At 43.2% G+C, this 17,566-nt stretch overlaps 1 protein-coding gene across 2 annotated transcripts in view; it reads left to right on the plus strand.

The window, feature by feature from the left end:
• The window catches only part of nrxn3b (neurexin 3b), a 498,054-nt gene that overhangs the window by 121,550 nt on the left and 358,938 nt on the right, over window positions 1–17,566 (plus strand). Inside the window, exons 7-8 of one of the 2 annotated variants that reach the window (XM_079571780.1) lie at window positions 295–318; window positions 3,127–3,288. In XM_079571780.1, coding sequence (XP_079427906.1) covers window positions 295–318; window positions 3,127–3,288 — 186 coding nt within the window. Of the gene's footprint in view, window positions 1–294; window positions 340–3,126; window positions 3,289–17,566 lie in introns of both variants that reach the window. The other variant, XM_079571779.1, reaches the window with a different exon arrangement.

A 17,566-nucleotide genomic window follows, 5' to 3' on the forward strand; every position in this document is an offset into this window, starting at 1 on the left:
GCATTCGCCATCCTACGCAAATTTCTCCTTTTGTTCTAAGCTGCGAGGTCTCTTGGTGAAAATTTGGCTGGGATGGCAACGCGGAGAAATCCTCAAAACAGACCGTGTAGTGTTTGTTCGCCTGAAGCACTGACTCATTCATTTTTTCTTTTTATACTAACAATATCTAACCAACTAATGTACTAACTAACATCCTAACTCTTCATCATTGCTTTTTCGTTTGTCCATCATTATTAACAACCTTTTTTTGTTCACTATTCTTTTGATTTCCTTTCTTCCCCTTTTTCCGGAAAGCAATCAGGCATTGGACACGCTATGGTAAACAAACTACATTGTCTGGTAGATATCATTCTTATTGTCTTTTTTTTGGGTTTGCCGTGTGTCCCCTCCCCCTCTCTTTTTTCTTTCTTTTATTCGTTCTCTTTTGAGTTCCATCCTAGACACTCTTATCAAAAAATGAGGAGATGGGTTTGTATTACCAGGCAATTCTTTCTTCGCTTCTTTCTCAATTTCCTACCCCCCCGCCCTTTGACCTGCCAACGGCGTTCTCTTTTACCCCACGATCCCCCATCCTTTTTTTATATCACTTTACTTTGTTCTACTTTCTTTCCTCCACATAAACTGCAGATTTACCAAGAAAGTAACTATCAAAACAATTGAATTTTTTTTTTACCTTCTCCAGGGCAAATACCTTTTTTTTACTTTTTTGATTTTTTTTCGTTTTTTGTTTTTTTTTCCACACAAAAAGTCCCCATTTTTTGTGAGGACTGTCGAACCGAAAACTGACAGAAGCTTGCCACAATTTCCAAAGAGGTTCTCAACCAAGAAAACTTCATCCAAAATGGCAACCCTTTAAAAGTTCATTGCGGGAGCTCTGACAGTTGTTTCCAAATCACTCTGGCGCATGGCATGCCCACGCTTCCATCCAAACACGATGACCCCCCCCCCCTCGCCATCACAGTAACCACTAACACTCTAATCCACTCACCTCCATTTCCACGTCACTTGTCGCTGCTCTTGCCCCCCTGCCCCCCGCCCTCCGTGTGTGTGTTCTGTGGCATGCTCGTGACTGTGCTGTGTTGATGGCCGTCCACCTTGTGCAGCTCATGTTCATGACTCTTTGACGAACAAGCTTGCCGATCTCGCGTTGATGGTTCAGCGGGAAAAGACCCTCCTAGGACTGACACGATCAAAAGAAAACGCGCTTTCATTCTGATTCTGAACATAATCTTTAAACTAGTCGATAGTGATACTGTTAGCCACAGGCGCCATGTCAGTAAACAACAGACTTCTTGAAATGTTAACACTAAATAATGTTGGTGACATGGAATTGCATTTGCCTCATTCATAATCCTCTCTCTACGGTCCTCTACTACAGCGATTATTGCCTCGCGGACCCCTTTGACCCTTCAGTGGTCCTCTGTGTACCCCCTACCTCAAGAAATATTGCAGAACTAGGAATTTTTCTCAGTACAATGGTGCTACATAGAACATAGAACACAGAATTTATAAAAATAAGCTATAAAAACTTTAAACCATACGACTATAGGGGCATGCATGAAGAATATTCAAACAAATCATAAAAAATGAAGAGTAAAATACGATAAGACGACAACAATTTGTATCCAGGCGTTTCCCAAATCCACAAAAGAGCAACGGAAACTGAGGAAAATGAGGACGTAAAAGCAACAAACACGTGACTAAAAAAAGGATGAAAAATGCGACAAACAAGTGACAAAAAAACGACAACAAAATTCCGAACAAACAAACTTGAGGCGTTACACTGGCCTGTAGGCTGTAAGAAGTGTTTAGATTTGAGTAAAGCCGAACAGGAGAAAAAATGCAGGTGTGGGTTAAGCAGTAAGTGTTAGTTAAAAGATACGCCCAAACCTATACATTTTATTGCAAAAAAATAGCTTTTCCTTTCAAAATAATGTTCAGTTTCCTGGTATTACCCCCTGCTAAGGCCTCAAGTGCCCCCAGGAGTCCCCATACCTCTGGTTGGGAAACAATAGGTCTATATGGAGGTTTCTTTTTAATTATTAGTTACATTTATCTCTGAATGTTAAAGGGGATGTGTTTTCCAACTCAAAGTAGAGCGAGATCCATTTGATCACCGCAGTATATTGTGTTTCCAGGCGATTGTAAAACTGCATTTTGTCTTTATGAACGATTGTAAACCCGGCAGTAGCGCTGATGCTAAAAACGATTAGCCTGCTGCAAGCTAATATTGTAAACTCTGCTCCCAGTTTAAGATGTATTGTTTATGGTTTTGTTCACGCAACACAATTTGGAATGTATTACTAGAATATACAAAGTTATATTCATCCCATACACTTCCATTTAGCCATGTTTGGGTCTGAATAGCACGCTTCAGCTAACCTGATCAGATCGGCCTAAGCTGTTCCGAGAGTGTACATGAAGATGGGCCTCCCGGTGTTCCCCCGTGCATGGGCCTCTCGCAGGCGGTCGCTCACTGCTTCGTACGGCACCATCGATCCACTTATCCCTCCCCACATGTTCAATCGAGTGTCTTTAATTTGCCTTCGTGACAGTGACGGCCTGGGTTTGCACATTGATGTCGGTGTGAGAAACCTTCTTCCCTTTGTTTTGCATGCCTGCGTGGTTCTGTTAGATGTGTTCTGTCCGTGAGAGAGGGGAGAGTGCGAGGGAGTGTGGTCCGCGTGACGTGTTTGTGTGTGCGTGCCGTTAATGTCTGCAGTCGGTAGATAAACCCCGAAACCTAAGACAAGTGCGATCAATTTGTCCTTGGTTTGAACATTGTACTAACCCTACCCCCCAACCTGAATCTTCCAGAATGTAGGGAATCCATTCTCTTACCCCCATCAAAGATAAAGAAAATATGTGTACTGTCATATTTTCTTTACCTGTCCTGTGAATTCTATGGCAAAAACAATCCATACAAATTCTACAAAACGCTGTCTGGTCCAAAAACGATCGCTCCAAGGAACTAAAATCTTATCACTGAAAGAACAGCCGGAATGATTTTGAACACTTCGAATGCAGACCGAAGGAAGATGGAGGTGTGGTTTTAAGATGGGGGAAAAGAAAGTCGACTTCTAGAATGTAATGGTCTGGCTTTGGCTATGTGTTGCCCCCCGACAGGTCACGATCTCAGTGGATGGGATCCTCACCACCACCGGTTACACCCAAGAGGACTACACCATGCTGGGCTCGGACGATTTCTTCTACGTGGGCGGCAGTCCGAGCACGGCGGATCTGCCGGGGTCGCCAGTGAGCAACAATTTCATGGGCTGCCTTCGAGAGGTAGGAGTCCGCAGAAACGTTTCCATGTGACGCTGACTGTGACGGATGTGAAGTTAGTTCAGCTGGTTGATCCTGGAAAAAGGATTCAAAAAGTTGTCATCTGTCGGTTTTTTTTTGTTGGAGAAGATGTTTTCCCTCAGATTTGGGAAAAGAGCTGCTGCTGCAAATGTGTGGACCATTGAACAAAATGAATGTATTTGTTGGAAATGCAATTGGTTGTGACAAATTGTGGATGGTGCTGACTGGATTGTCTTGACACAGGCCACCGCTTCATGATAAAAAAAAAGGGAAATTATCCTACTTGCTTTGTGTTTGTATCAAACAAACAAAAAATGAAAACGTATTGAGTGAAACTTAGTTTGCATTACTTAAAGGGACTATACGAAGGTGTAGAACGAGCTCAGACCTGTTCACCACAACTGCCTCTAAAATCCTGCACTCAAAAAGTTGTAACTTCGGGTCTGAAGTGCCGTCATGCATGAGCTTAATATAGAAGGTGCAGTTACACGCATGACCTGAGGTGGCAGTAGTATAAAATGTATATATATAAAATGGCCAACTTGCATCTAGCCCCTTTAAAGGCACTGTAATACACCCATTTAATCAGATTCTGACTTTAAAAATATTGTGACAAATACAATAGGGCTAGGACAAAATATTTGTAATACATGCTGCAATACCAAGTATCGATACTTTATCAAATATCGCAATACTTTTGTGTTAATGCACTTTTCAATGTTAACACTTTAATAAATATCAAATGGCATTTGGTTTATAAACTTTGGACACATTACTTTTTACACATTTTAAGGTTAACATATTACAATATTTACTTAGGCTCCTGTATCGCTATACGTATCAGATCGGCCTCTAAGTATCGTGATACGTATCAGATCGGCCTCTAAGTATCGCTGTACGTATCAGATCGGCCTCTATGTATCGCTATACGTATCAGATCGGCCTCTATGTATCGCTATACGTATCAGATCGGCCTCTAAGTATCGCTGTACGTATCAGATCGGCCTCTAAGTATCGTGATACGTATCAGATCGGCCTCTAAGTATCGCTGTACGTATCAGATCGGCCTCTAAGTATCGCTGTACGTATCAGATCGGCCTCTATGTATCGCTGTACGTATCAGATCGGCCTCAAAGTATCGCTGTACGTATCAGATCGGCCTCTATGTATCGCTGTACGTATCAGATCGGCCTCAAAGTATCGCTACATGAATCAGATCGGCCTCTAAGTATCGTGATACGTATCAGATCGGCCTCTAAGTATCGCTGTACGTATCAGATCGGCCTCTAAGTATCGTGATACGTATCAGATCGGCCTCTAAGTATCGCTATACGTATCAGATCGGCCTCTAAGTATCGTGACACGTATCAGATCGGCCTCTAAGTATCGCTGTACGTATCAGATCGGCCTCTAAGTATCGCTGTGCGTATCAGATCGGCCTCTAAGTATCGCTGTACGTATCAGATCGGCCTCTAAGTATCGCTGTACGTATCAGATCGGCCTCTAAGTATCGCTGTACGTATCAGATCGGCCTCTATGTATCGCTGTACGTATCAGATCGGCCTCAAAGTATCGCTACATGAATCAGATCGGCCTCTAAGTATCGTGATACGTATCAGATCGGCCTCTAAGTATCGTGACACGTATCAGATCGGCCTCTAAGTATCGCTGTACGTATCAGATCGGCCTCTAAGTATCGCTGTGCGTATCAGATCGGCCTCTAAGTATCGCTGTACGTATCAGATCGGCCTCTAAGTATCGCTATACGTATCAGATCGGCCTCTAAGTATCGCTGTACGTATCAGATCGGCCTCTATGTATCGCTGTACGTATCAGATCGGCCTCAAAGTATCGCTACATGAATCAGATCGGCCTCTAAGTATCGTGATACGTATCAGATCGGCCTCTAAGTATCGCTGTACGTATCAGATCGGCCTCTAAGTATCGTGATACGTATCAGATCGGCCTCTAAGTATCGCTATACGTATCAGATCGGCCTCAAAGTATCGCTGTACGTATCAGATCGGCCTCTAAGTATCGCTGTACGTATCAGATCGGCCTCAAAGTATCGCTACATGAATCAGATCGGCCTCTAAGTATCGTGATACGTATCAGATCGGCCTCTAAGTATCGCTGTACGTATCAGATCGGCCTCTAAGTATCGTGATACGTATCAGATCGGCCTCTAAGTATCGCTATACGTATCAGATCGGCCTCTATGTATCGCTATACGTATCAGATCGGCCTCTAAGTATCGCTGTACGTATCAGATCGGCCTCTAAGTATCGCTGTACGTATCAGATCGGCCTCAAAGTATCGCTACATGAATCAGATCGGCCTCTAAGTATCGTGATACGTATCAGATCGGCCTCTAAGTATCGCTGTACGTATCAGATCGGCCTCTAAGTATCGTGATACGTATCAGATCGGCCTCTAAGTATCGCTATACGTATCAGATCGGCCTCTATGTATCGCTATACGTATCAGATCGGCCTCTAAGTATCGCTGTACGTATCAGATCGGCCTCTAAGTATCGCTGTGCGTATCAGATGGCACAGTTATTCGTTGGGTATAAGGTATAAGCTGTGACTGAAAGCTAGGACTATTTCGGTTGATCGCAAACAGCATTAACAAATCAATAATACAATGCAAACTTCACACTCCAGGCTTATTTTTTCCACAGATGCCTGCTTTTACAACATGCTTTTATTGGGCCAGTAGAATGTTTCTCTACAAAGGTGTTGACGAGAGCCTTGAACCGTTTATTCCAAATCTCAATCGCTGCTGTTCTGCATTAAGACCTACTTATCAAGTTCCCATTAGCGCTAATGCTTGTACATTAACTGCTTGTGTGCTATTTATGTTGCCGAGCAGGAAGTCAAACGTGGAAGTAAACTAAAATTGCATTATCAATTAAAGCTGCTGACTTGGCGCAGGAAATATGTGGCTTTCAATATCCCCTCATTTAATCTAATTCAAATCACTTAGTGTGGTATATGTGTGAGGAAAATATCCCAAAATTGCTTCTGTCACATACAATTTGCAGCATCAGCCTGTGCAAGACCTCCCGACGGGCCCCAGCCGGAGTGAAATATTTCCACATGACTTTTTTAATACCCCGGTCCTGGAGAGACATTTATAATGCACTGTTTGCTGGCTCCCCAAATTCATTTATTAGATTACCTGATATTTAAATCTTTCTCATTTTCTTTAGGCAGGAAATGATCACCGTACGGGCAGAGGGACGGTGGCTTTAGAAAAAGAGTTTGATAATAGGCCAATTTGTGGAGACTGGCAGCAGATATGTAATTATCTTTATGAAAACGGACAGCTTCTGCTGGAAAATTATACAGTGTTTACCGCTCATTACAGTTTTTGTCTCTGAGACTATTTCATAATTGTGACACGTCATGTTGTGCTGCTGTACAGCCAAATGTCAACGTATTGTCTTTAAAGCTGTTATTATTCACAACACATATTGTTTCTAAGTTATGTGAATTTTTAATATACAGAGCCACTTTTACTTACGTGTATTGGAGCTACGTTAGACCAGAGTATCAGCTCTTAGTAATGAAACAAAACACATTGACCATCACAGCTTTTAAGCAACAAACCACTGTAACAAAGCGTGCCCAGTTTAACCGAGAATAATACATGGTCTGTGAATATATAGCCCATAAACCTCGCCCACACTGCAGCTTATGACAACAACGGAATCTGCATAACCATCTGGCTGATCACAATCCGGACAAGAAATGTTTCCCCACGATTTCCCGCGACTGTTTGGAATACTGAACCCACTACACCACTTCCTCCACAGTCCTGAAGAAGAGAGATCGTTATCATTGTTCATTAAAATGGGAAGCCAGTTGTTGGCTTAAACAAAAGACGTGGCTTCAGCAAACATTAATCACCTTAGGTTTTAGACAAAATATGGAGATGCAGCGACAGCCGTTTGATTTAAAGAAGCTAATTAGCCATTTGTTTCAGTTTATCTTCCCGTTGAACAGCAGATGCATCGTATAAAATGGGATATTTAACACTCGGGTGATTAATCGATCGCTGTTTTTCTCCCCCTCTGAAGAAACCAATGTTTGTATCGCATATCAAGCACCACAACAGCTGCCGTTTCGTCTGCAAGGCACCTCAGGTAGAATAAAAAAAAGTTATTTGCAAATCCCCAACAGCACGCGGGGAAAGTTAGTATGCGACGCAACATATTTACAAGACGAAGCCGCTCCACTGCTGTCGTTTGGTTAAGTGTACTTTGAGCATCAAAACATTTCACTTTCATAATGGGCTTCAGACTGGCCTCCCTCCACTCGCTCGGCCCTGGCAGTTTGTCACTTCTATCAGAGACTTCCTGATTTTTGACAAGCGCCAGTATAATCCAGTGATGTGCTGCCAAGTCCCAGCTCACACCTCCCAACGCGCCTTTCATTTAATGTAGCGCTTTCATCAGTCCAACACCCCCCTCACTCCCAAACCGGCCTGTGTTTGCAGAGTGAGGCTCACACCGCCGGCCAGCACAGTTTTGTTCCCCTTGGTTTAGATGTGGGCGGGTCCAGGGTCGCACTGTGGGAGGCTGGTCCCTGTCGTTAGTATATGCAGTGTTGGGGAGGATACTTTTCAATTGTATTTAGTTACTGAATACTGAATACTTGTCGTAAAATGTATTTTGTAACGTATTCTGTTACTTTGTCTAATCAGGGTGCTGTATTCTGAATACTTCTAGAATACTTTCACATTGATTGTCATTATATTTATGTTTAAAGGTACACTGCGTAACATTCTGGATTCCTGTTGCATCAACACATAACTTGCTCCTAATGATCAGCTCAACACAGCAAACGCTACTTCTGCCGTGAGTAAAGAATAGATGTGGATGAGTCGACATCTCCATGGAGACGAGCTGGAGACACACCCACTCTCAGTAAAGCTCACAGTCAAATTGTAGAGAGCTGAGCTTCATAAATGTTTGTTTGTAGATTTATGAGGTATTTTTATATATAAAATAAATGCTTGTATTTCAACTTTATTTATTGGGTAAAATGTTGCTCGGTGTGGTTTTAAATATGCGTAACATTACAATAATGAAGACTTTGATTGTTGGAACACCTGTTATAAACTCACATTCCATTAACAGGGAACTCAAAAACTCTTGTGGCAAATGTAAGAGCAGCAGATCACAGCGTGTGACACGTGCAGTGCAATAAGTTTAAGTTTTGTGCTTAAGTGTTTCCATCGTTGGTGTTAGAGAAAGTGTATAATGTGTCTCTTTGGACACAGAGTCACAGTTTGTAAAAGGGTTTAAAGGCAGAATAAGTCTCGGCTTCAGACTAAACCCCTGTCGGTCAGGCTTCATTTAGATTAAATTCTTAATGTATGTGGTTTCTTATTGTATAATGTCTAAGATCTTTGGAAAACATGTGACATGTGATTTAAATGTTCATAATGACCGAAGAAAATAAATTAACTAACTAACTAACTAAATAATGTTCTTTCTTAATATATATGGAGCTAAAATGTGATTATTGAGTACTGGGATGTATTCCCTTGATATTTGGAAAGTAACTGTATTTAATATACTCTCAAGTGAAAGTGTCACTTTACCAGAATACAGTTACTCTAAAGGAGTATTCTACATGCATATTCTAAACATATGTATTTAGTTACTCCCCAACACTGAGTATGTGTTGCTGCTTCATGGGTTTTGGCACCAAAGTCAAAAGCTGAATGGTTTTGGAAAAGTATCTCAATGTTTGTTTGTTTTTGTTTTTCTGTTGCTGTTTTGGCAAGATTTGTGATTCATTTTATCTATTTTTATACACTTCACTTAGCACATGTAAAACAGGAGCGTTAACACATGAACTGATCATCCAAAAATCACTTGTATCTCTGAACATGTTTGTTGAAGTCAGCAGGTTTATGCATAATGAAGGAAGGCTGTTATTGAGGGGGTTTTCTTGCACTGGAAAGCAGAAAACCTAGATAAATAAGTACTAGTTCAAAGCTAGCTTTTATTCTGATGTAACGTTGATGTACATCCTTTAGCCTGGGAGCATTCCAGTGAGAAATGAATACGGCTCTTTGCCTTGTGATTGACTCTTGACAAGCAGTTGTTTTACAGAGGCATCTGCCTGGCTGTCCTGTGTTAGATGATGGACAGCCTGTGAAAAGAGGAACAACCCCAGGTATTGCAGGAAAAGAAGTGGCCTTGATAAAAAAAATGAATGAGTAAATAAAATCGGACTGGGGCGCTACTGGGACATGCCCACAGGGATAACAAGCACCTCTGTCAGCTTTTCTCAGTTGAAATGTGGTTTTGTTTGATAAAGAGCTCATTCTTGTGATACCGAGTAGTGACGAGCTCTTTTTTTGCCTGGCAACAAAGCAAAGTCACTGACCCCTTGTGCAAACGCCGTTGCCAAAATCTCTGGTGTTACTGTAGTTGTTGTTTTGTGGGTAAGCGCAGGTGTTTCCAAAGTCATTGCCATCCGGCTTGTTTTATCCATGTGTGATAATGAAGCCGCTCACACAAGGCCGCGCAGTAACTCGCGGCAGCCCTGTTGTTGTGAGGCTCTTGATTATATACAGCTGGCCTTTTTCTCCAGAGACTAAGTGGAAGGAAAAGGCTGCGCGTGCCATGTGGAGGCCAAGGTGAAACTGTGAGTGTGTTGTGTTCACGGCAGTCAGCCACAGCTTCTCTATGTATTTCATTAGCACTGCTAAATAACATAAAAACGGCTCAGCTAAACAGACTAATGTTATAATACAATAAACCCGAGTGAATGTAGTAACACAGTGGACCAATATTCAAATATGCAATGCAGCCAACCACTTTAGCACACCGAGATATCCTCTTTGTTTTTACGACGTTTTATTTTGAACTGGCCTCTCAGAACACGTGGACGGAGCAGGTCGTTCCCGTGTGCCTCCACAGTGCAGCTGCTGCGTGATCTTTGATTCTCACCACTCCATTAGACAGCCATGACGCCATTAGCGCTCAGGAAATGGCACACCCTGCTGCATTACGCTGGACAGGGTTAATGCTTTTACAGGCCGATACCGGCTCAGGCCTTGTTGAGTGTCTTTGTCAGCCATGATTCAGGTGCTAAAGCATGGACTGACTATCAAGTTTTACCATATCTAACTGTAATATATATGTAGAGGTTAATATGAGAGACTCACACTAGTCGCCACCTGGATTAAACCTCTTAAGCCCCATCTGAACCAGGTACATTTTCTCCAGTTTTGGTAAAAATGGCTTTACCCTTTAGTTGACAAAAGCACATTTATGAATATGCAGTATTCCTTGAACGAATATGTAAATGTTTTACTGTATATTCATAATAAACTGAACTGAACAATAAAGAAGCGACACAAAAGCTGCCCTCTGTCTCCTCTGATCCACCTCCTGGGTTTGTCCCTGTTTCAGAGCGTGGTGTCCTGCACTGGTCAGCTCCTCCTCCTTGTTCCTTGTTTCCTGTAGCTCCTCTTGTGACGCCTCCACTGTGCTGCAGGTGCCTCTTCAGTGTCGAAGGAAATATGTAGGTTTCAAATGGGTTTACCTGATAAGCTGCTTTCTTGAGGAGCATTTTGGACTCTCAAAGTAAACGAATCCACCAAACCTCCACAAAAACACAGCAAAGACGTACAAAATGATCCAGAAACACAATGTGGAACACAGAGACCACAAATACAGCTTGCAGAAAAAGGCAACACATTCAGTTGTACCAGGAGAGAGGGAGGTCACTTCCTGTTTTCAAAGCAACAAAAAATGACCAAAACATGACCCAAAAAACTATGAAAAAAAGAAAGAAAGAAAAAAATGTGACAAAAACATGGCGACAATGCAAGAAGAAGAAGATCTTTATTTATACAGTGCCTTTCACAGACTTGGTCACAAAGCGCTTTACATGAGACAATGGTTCATTCACTCCACACTCGGTGGTGGAAACTACGTTTGTAGCTTCAGTTTCCCCTGGGGGAGACGGACGCTGTCGTGACTCCACACGTCTGCGCCAACAGTCCCTCTGACACCACCACACATTCACTCACACACATCATTCAAACTGGACTATTGTACATGTTTTTAGTGGTAGGGGAAACCGGAGCACCCGGAGGAAACCTACGCAGACACGGGGAGAACCTGCAAACTCCACACAGAAAGGCCCCGTCCAGGTGGGAATCGAACCCGGACCTTCTAGCTGTGAAGCGAGAGTCTCAATCAATTGTGTAGATCTTAGCTTTCAAATAAGGCGTTACACTGTTCCATAGGCTGTAAGCTCCAGTCGAGAACCTTTTAGATTTGGGTAAAACATAACTGTAGAAAATGTGCTTGGTTCAGGGATAAGAGGTTGACTAACTGTTATGGTCTGCATATTCTAAGTGCGTACAGTACGATGACTCTCACCTGGATTGTTGAATAGCTTCAGTCGAGAACAGTTTGTTATAGGAGAAAGTTTTCCCTAACTTTACATTTGGACAAAGTTTTGCGAAATTCAATATTCACTACTCTTAAATAATGTGCCTTCCAGCTTCCGTGGATTATAAATACCCTGACCTAGATCGCTAACAATCCTCACATATAGAATTGAGGAGGCTGCTGTATATTTTGCTTGGTAATGAGAAAGGGCTTGGAATAAATCTTGATTATTTGCGCCACAGTAAACGAGTGAGACGTCGTGGTCGTGACTGCGCGCTCACCTACATACGGCTCATGTATTGCCTATTTGTCTCTGCCTCCCTCCGCTGCTCTGCGCCACATTTATTATTTCCTGCACACACCACCTCCTCTTTTGAATTCACCATCCGCAGATAATGAGAGAGTAATTCAGTCTGTGTTGGCCCGCTGCTCCGATCCGCTGTGAATTTACTGGCCAAATGAATCCCTTTATTTGCAAAGGTGACTTATTACCAACAGTCAAAACACAATAATTAAGCAGTGATTTGTGTGCACTGTGAATCTTACTGCATTTCAGAACTGCAGTTGTGGAATTACGCAACAGCCACTACAACCTTTTACTCCCTTCTTGTTCTTAGTAGTAACAGAACTGCAAGTGCCCCCAAGATCCTGCAAGTGTGGTTGAAAAGAGAAGAGATCATGCTGCCATTGGATTGGTGATGCCCACTCTGTCACTGAGCCACTGATGCCTGAGAAACTGCACAAACGTTGGCTGCAGAGGACTAAAGACATGTGGTTCTGAAAAGGCTCACAGAGGCATGTGTTAGAGCAGCTTCTCTTCTGAACAAAAGACAAGCTGCGCACGGCGGTGGCTGCACACGTCCTGCTGCCGGAGGGCTGTGTGTCACCCACGCAGTCGCCCAGCCCACTCTCGTGCCCCGGCGTGTGGACTGTGCAGCACTCACGTGACCAGAGGACAGCAGGTCACGGGCCGCCGTGTTCACTGAGCAGACAGCCGTGTGCAGGTCAAGGCAAGGCTGAGCAGTTTAGTGAGATCGTAACTATTTACAGAATACTATTCTGGGTTTAATGCCAATTACCCTTTGGTTCATTTATTATGCTTTGCTTTCTGCTTTTACAGGGGTTGCCAACACTTTATACTTGACTGGCTATAAAGAGAAGAGAGTTATTTGAACGGGTGCCAAACACAATGAAGGGCTGTGTCAAGAGTTTACACACAAAGAGACGTACATTCATTTCGTGTATTCCATATATTTGGCTTCACTTTGGGCACCTCTGTATTGAGGCAAATGGAAATACATATGTTATTATACAATCTGGGCATGGTCTAGCAGGAGTTTGCCCTTTGCCTTGTTTACTCCACAGCATGGCTCTTTATTCTGTTGTATATAGTCGGGCTGGGACAAAATATCGGATCGGATTTGGATCGCAAAACTTTTTGCTGCAATACCGATACCCAATCAAGTATCACTTTCAAAACCTGTGTTTAGAGGGATTTTACACACTTCATACACACTATCACACACACTATCATACTCAGCACTTTATAACATTTTGTGTTAATGCACATTTCAATCTTAACACTTTAATAAATGTCAATGGCCGTTTTAGACTTTGGACACAAGACTGTTTTCTTTTTACACATTTGAAAGTAAACATATCACTTATCATAGTACTTGTACTTCTTGTATTGCAATACGTATTGCATCGGCCCCTAAGTATCGTGATACGTATCGGACCGTGACAAAAGTGGATCGTCTCAGCCCTAGTACATAGTGCTTTAATTAATGGCATGGTAGAACATGGTAGAACATGGTAGAACATGGTAGAACAGCGGTTAGTGCTCGTGCTTCACAGCTACAAGGTCCGGGTTCGATTCCCACCAGGGACGGGGACTTCCTGTGTGGAGTTTGCATGTTCTCCCCGTGCCTGTGTAGGATTCCTCCGGGTGCTCTGGTTTCCCCTACCACTAAAAACATGTACAGTAGGTTAATCCTCTGGTAAATCCACACTGGCAGCTCACTGCTCCTACAGGTCGCCCCAGTGAGGATGGGTCAAATGCAGATCCTTACGGGGATTGATAAAGTGTTTGCCTCACAGGACTTCACAAAAAAGGCTGACTTGATCAAGCAGTTGAAAAACAAACAATCAAACATCCAAAAATGAAATGTATAAAGCACGGAGATGCCCAACACTTGACAGTGAAGCTCCAAATGAAAAACTGGCCAGTCCATTCCGTGATATCTGTGATAATTGATGCATATAGAAAGCAGGTTCGTGTCCTCGCTCGCAGTGCACTTGGGCTGCGTGCTTCTGTTAGAGCATGTGGGTGGCTCCGGGCACTCAGTCACACAGGGAGGAGAGGCTGCAGGGTGAGAGGTGAGAGAGGTGAGAGCACGACACAGGGATGTGAGAAGTCTGGAGGAGGGGGGGCGTGGGAGGAGCAGGGGGGGTCGGCTGAAGCACATAAAGAACACGGCAATGAGGAATCTGTTACAGAGTTTGGAAGAAGACCAGTATTTATGTATTTATTTATTTATTTAGTCATCATTAGTGAGGTATTAGTCAGAGTTAGTAGTCGAAAGAAACTTGTGGAGTTCTTTGTGAAAGTATTATGTTTACCCTGCCTCCAGTAGGTAATCATTTGCATATTGATTTGTCATGCTTCACTTGTGAGGCTCTGTGGTTGTAGCTTTATTTCACCTGTAAGAGATTTGGCTTCAATGAGATTGGCTAAAACTGTTTGTCACTCACTCAATGGCAGACCATTACTAACATTGTGAAATCCCCTACCCCTCTTGTATGGGTAAATAGTGGCGGTTTCATGAATATCCACAATTAATCAATGCAGTTGCGGTTGTGCTGATGATGGAAAAGCAATCATTGTAGTAATCTTTTTCTGTTTTCTTATGGGTTTCAAAACCGCTTCCAACTTCCAGTTCATTAGTCCGATACTTCATCCTCTCTCCACAGCAACACGAAGGGAAAGTCTCCTTCTAATCCAAATGCAGATTTCGGTCTGTCCTTTGTGCTCCTCGTAGTGTCCTTTAGTGGAGAGCGGTGATGGATGGATACGTCTACACTCTCTAATGGGGTGGCTTAACCTCTCACTCGTGGCCTCTGCGGGGCACGTTTGTGATGCCTGGGACTATGACTGTTTACAGGAGCCGCCTGACAGTGACGCCAGTGCACATGTTAAACACGCGTTCATCACTGCGTCAAACACTTACACAAGTTTCATTCTGACTGATGAAAGACACACTTTTACTGGACTAGATATGCATGTGAAGTTAATGCTCTTGTATATTGTCATTGTCTAGGAGACGGTACATCTTATGAATTCAAATGATTCCGTTGTCCTGTGTTGTCTCCAGTGAGCACTGCTGTTGATTGCTTTTGACACGCTCAGACACAACGGACAATGAAAGAGGGAGAGTGCACCTTTTTAATTGTTGTCCAAACCCATTCCTTATGTACTTTCCTTAAGTATTTCCAACAATCCAACTCTTCATCTGGACAAGATGTAACCACATTTTACAACTTCCAACCTTTTATTCCATGACTAGAGAAGAACACACTACTGCATTTCTAAGGAATTATTAAAACCCTTTTCCTTCTGCAGGTTTCAGATCCTTCACACACATACATTTCAGTATTAAAGCAGAACAAAGTAACTCATGCCCCTAGAGGCCATAAGCTCCACTGCAGGTGTCGTAGCATGTTACGTTTTTTACTCATTAATTGTCGATGAGAGTAAATACTACGCTGACAGAAAAGACAAAGGGAGAGTGGGATTTTGTGCATCCAATTATACAACAAGATCTTTTGTTTTCACTCAAACTTGGCTGTAAATCCTGTTTAAATGGTGCTAGCCCACAGTTAGCTTTGCCCGTTAGACCCCCCAATCCTCCCATCAAGACTTGTATTACCCCCAGTGGGACAGAAGAAAGGATTTTTAAGGCAAACAAGTGACTTCGAACTGCTTTAATTCACCATCCATGATCATGAGTAGGGAGACAGCCTGAATGCTAATGAGAGCATTAGCAGTGAAAAGTATTATTTGCTTTCCTCTGTTGCCAGTTTTGTTGTTGTTTTTTTTTACATTAACTCCGCCAGCGACAGCACAGGAAGTCTCACACCGCTTCGCCCCTAACTACCTTGTTATTAAACTCATAATTAATTGTATTGTTTCCCGGTGTCTGCTGAAGCCCACTGACGTCCCCTTTGGAGGTCTTCCGAGCGCTCGATGTGTGCACTGCGGATCTTTGCTTCCACTTCAGCGAGAATTACTCCACTCCTTCATTAACACCGGGGCAAAAAAATCGTCCCCCGTCGACAGCTGTGTCCGGAGTCAGGAGGACATGAGCGCTGATCTGGAGTAGATTAGAGAAACCTACGTGCCTGACTTTCCCCTCGCCCCCCACCATCGCCGCGCCATGCGATCAATAGGCCATCCTGGGGTCTAAAGATGCAGGATGAAGGCTTTATGGACTTGTTACAGGCCCACCCTGTGTCTGCATTATGGATGGGCCCCATAAGACTCTTGATGGGGCGAAAAGATAGAAAAGACGCGCCATAACAAAGAATAAAAGATGAGGTATGCACGGCGGCCGCAGTCACTTCCCCTCCCATAACATCTTTTCGATTACGGAATTGATCGCCCCCGAAAGAGTAAAAGCTAAAATCATGCTCTCAAAACAGATCGTTGGTTGTAAGATTAGTACGTCCCCGAGGTGCCGAGTTCTGAAGGTCCTTTCAGCGCCAGGCAAATAGAAGCAAGGCTGTTTTATCGAGAGAGACGTGAGTCTGTGTGAAATCACGAGCGACTTAAGATGCGCTTTGAGTCCGATTCCACAAAGAATTCATTAATATGAAGGTGAGCTGTTTGTTTTGTTGAATAACCGCCTTTTGGAAGTATAATTTAGAAATTTGAGAGATGACATTGAATCAGTCGTGGCGGAATTCTGTGGCGTGCTGCAATCCCACTACAGCGCAGCGCTTTTATCATTCGGACCAGCCCTTTACACAGGGGGAGGTTTACAGCTGCTCATCTGGACAGTCGTTCACCTTCGAATCAGACGTTTTGAGATTGCAACCACTTGGTGACAGCCTTCACTCTTTTAACATCGACTGCCACACGCATAATCTGGGCCTGATGCGTCTCTACAGGCAAGGCAAGGCAAGTTTATTTGTAGAGCACAATTCATACACAAGGCAATTCAAAGTGCTTCACAGTTGCATAAATACAAGAAAGCAAATAGAATCAACAAAAACATCAACATAAAATTAATCAATTACAGTAAAAGGCAAGAGTGTAGATAAAATACTCTCAGTGTCATATATGCTCGGGCAAAAAGAACTGTTTTCAGCCTGGATTTGAACATTGTCAGAGTTGAGGCCTGTCTCACATCCTCATGAAGACTGTTCCAGATTTTAGCTGCATGAAACTGAAACGCAGCCTCACCGTGTTTAGTCCTGACTCTGGGAACCACCAGGAGGCCCCTCCCTGAAGTTCTCAGGGCCCGAGATGGTTCATACGGCTGTAACATGTCAGAGATGGACTTTGGTGCTAAACCATGAACAGACTTGTAACAAGCAGAGCTGTTTTAAAGTCTATTCTCTGAGTGACAGGAAGCCAGTGCAGAGACCGGAGCACTGGACTAATATGCTCGTATTTCCTGGTTCTTGTCAGGACTCGAGCAGCAGCGTTCTGGATGTTCTGCAGCTCTGACAGCTCGTTTAGAGAGGCCAGTGAGCAGCCGTTACAGTCGTCTAACCTGCTGGAGACAAACACATGGATAAGTCTGGTTTTGACACTATTCCTCTGATCTT

Source organism: Gobius niger (genome assembly GCF_951799975.1).
Source record: "Gobius niger genome assembly, chromosome: 15".
NCBI lineage: Eukaryota > Metazoa > Chordata > Actinopteri > Gobiiformes > Gobiidae > Gobius > Gobius niger.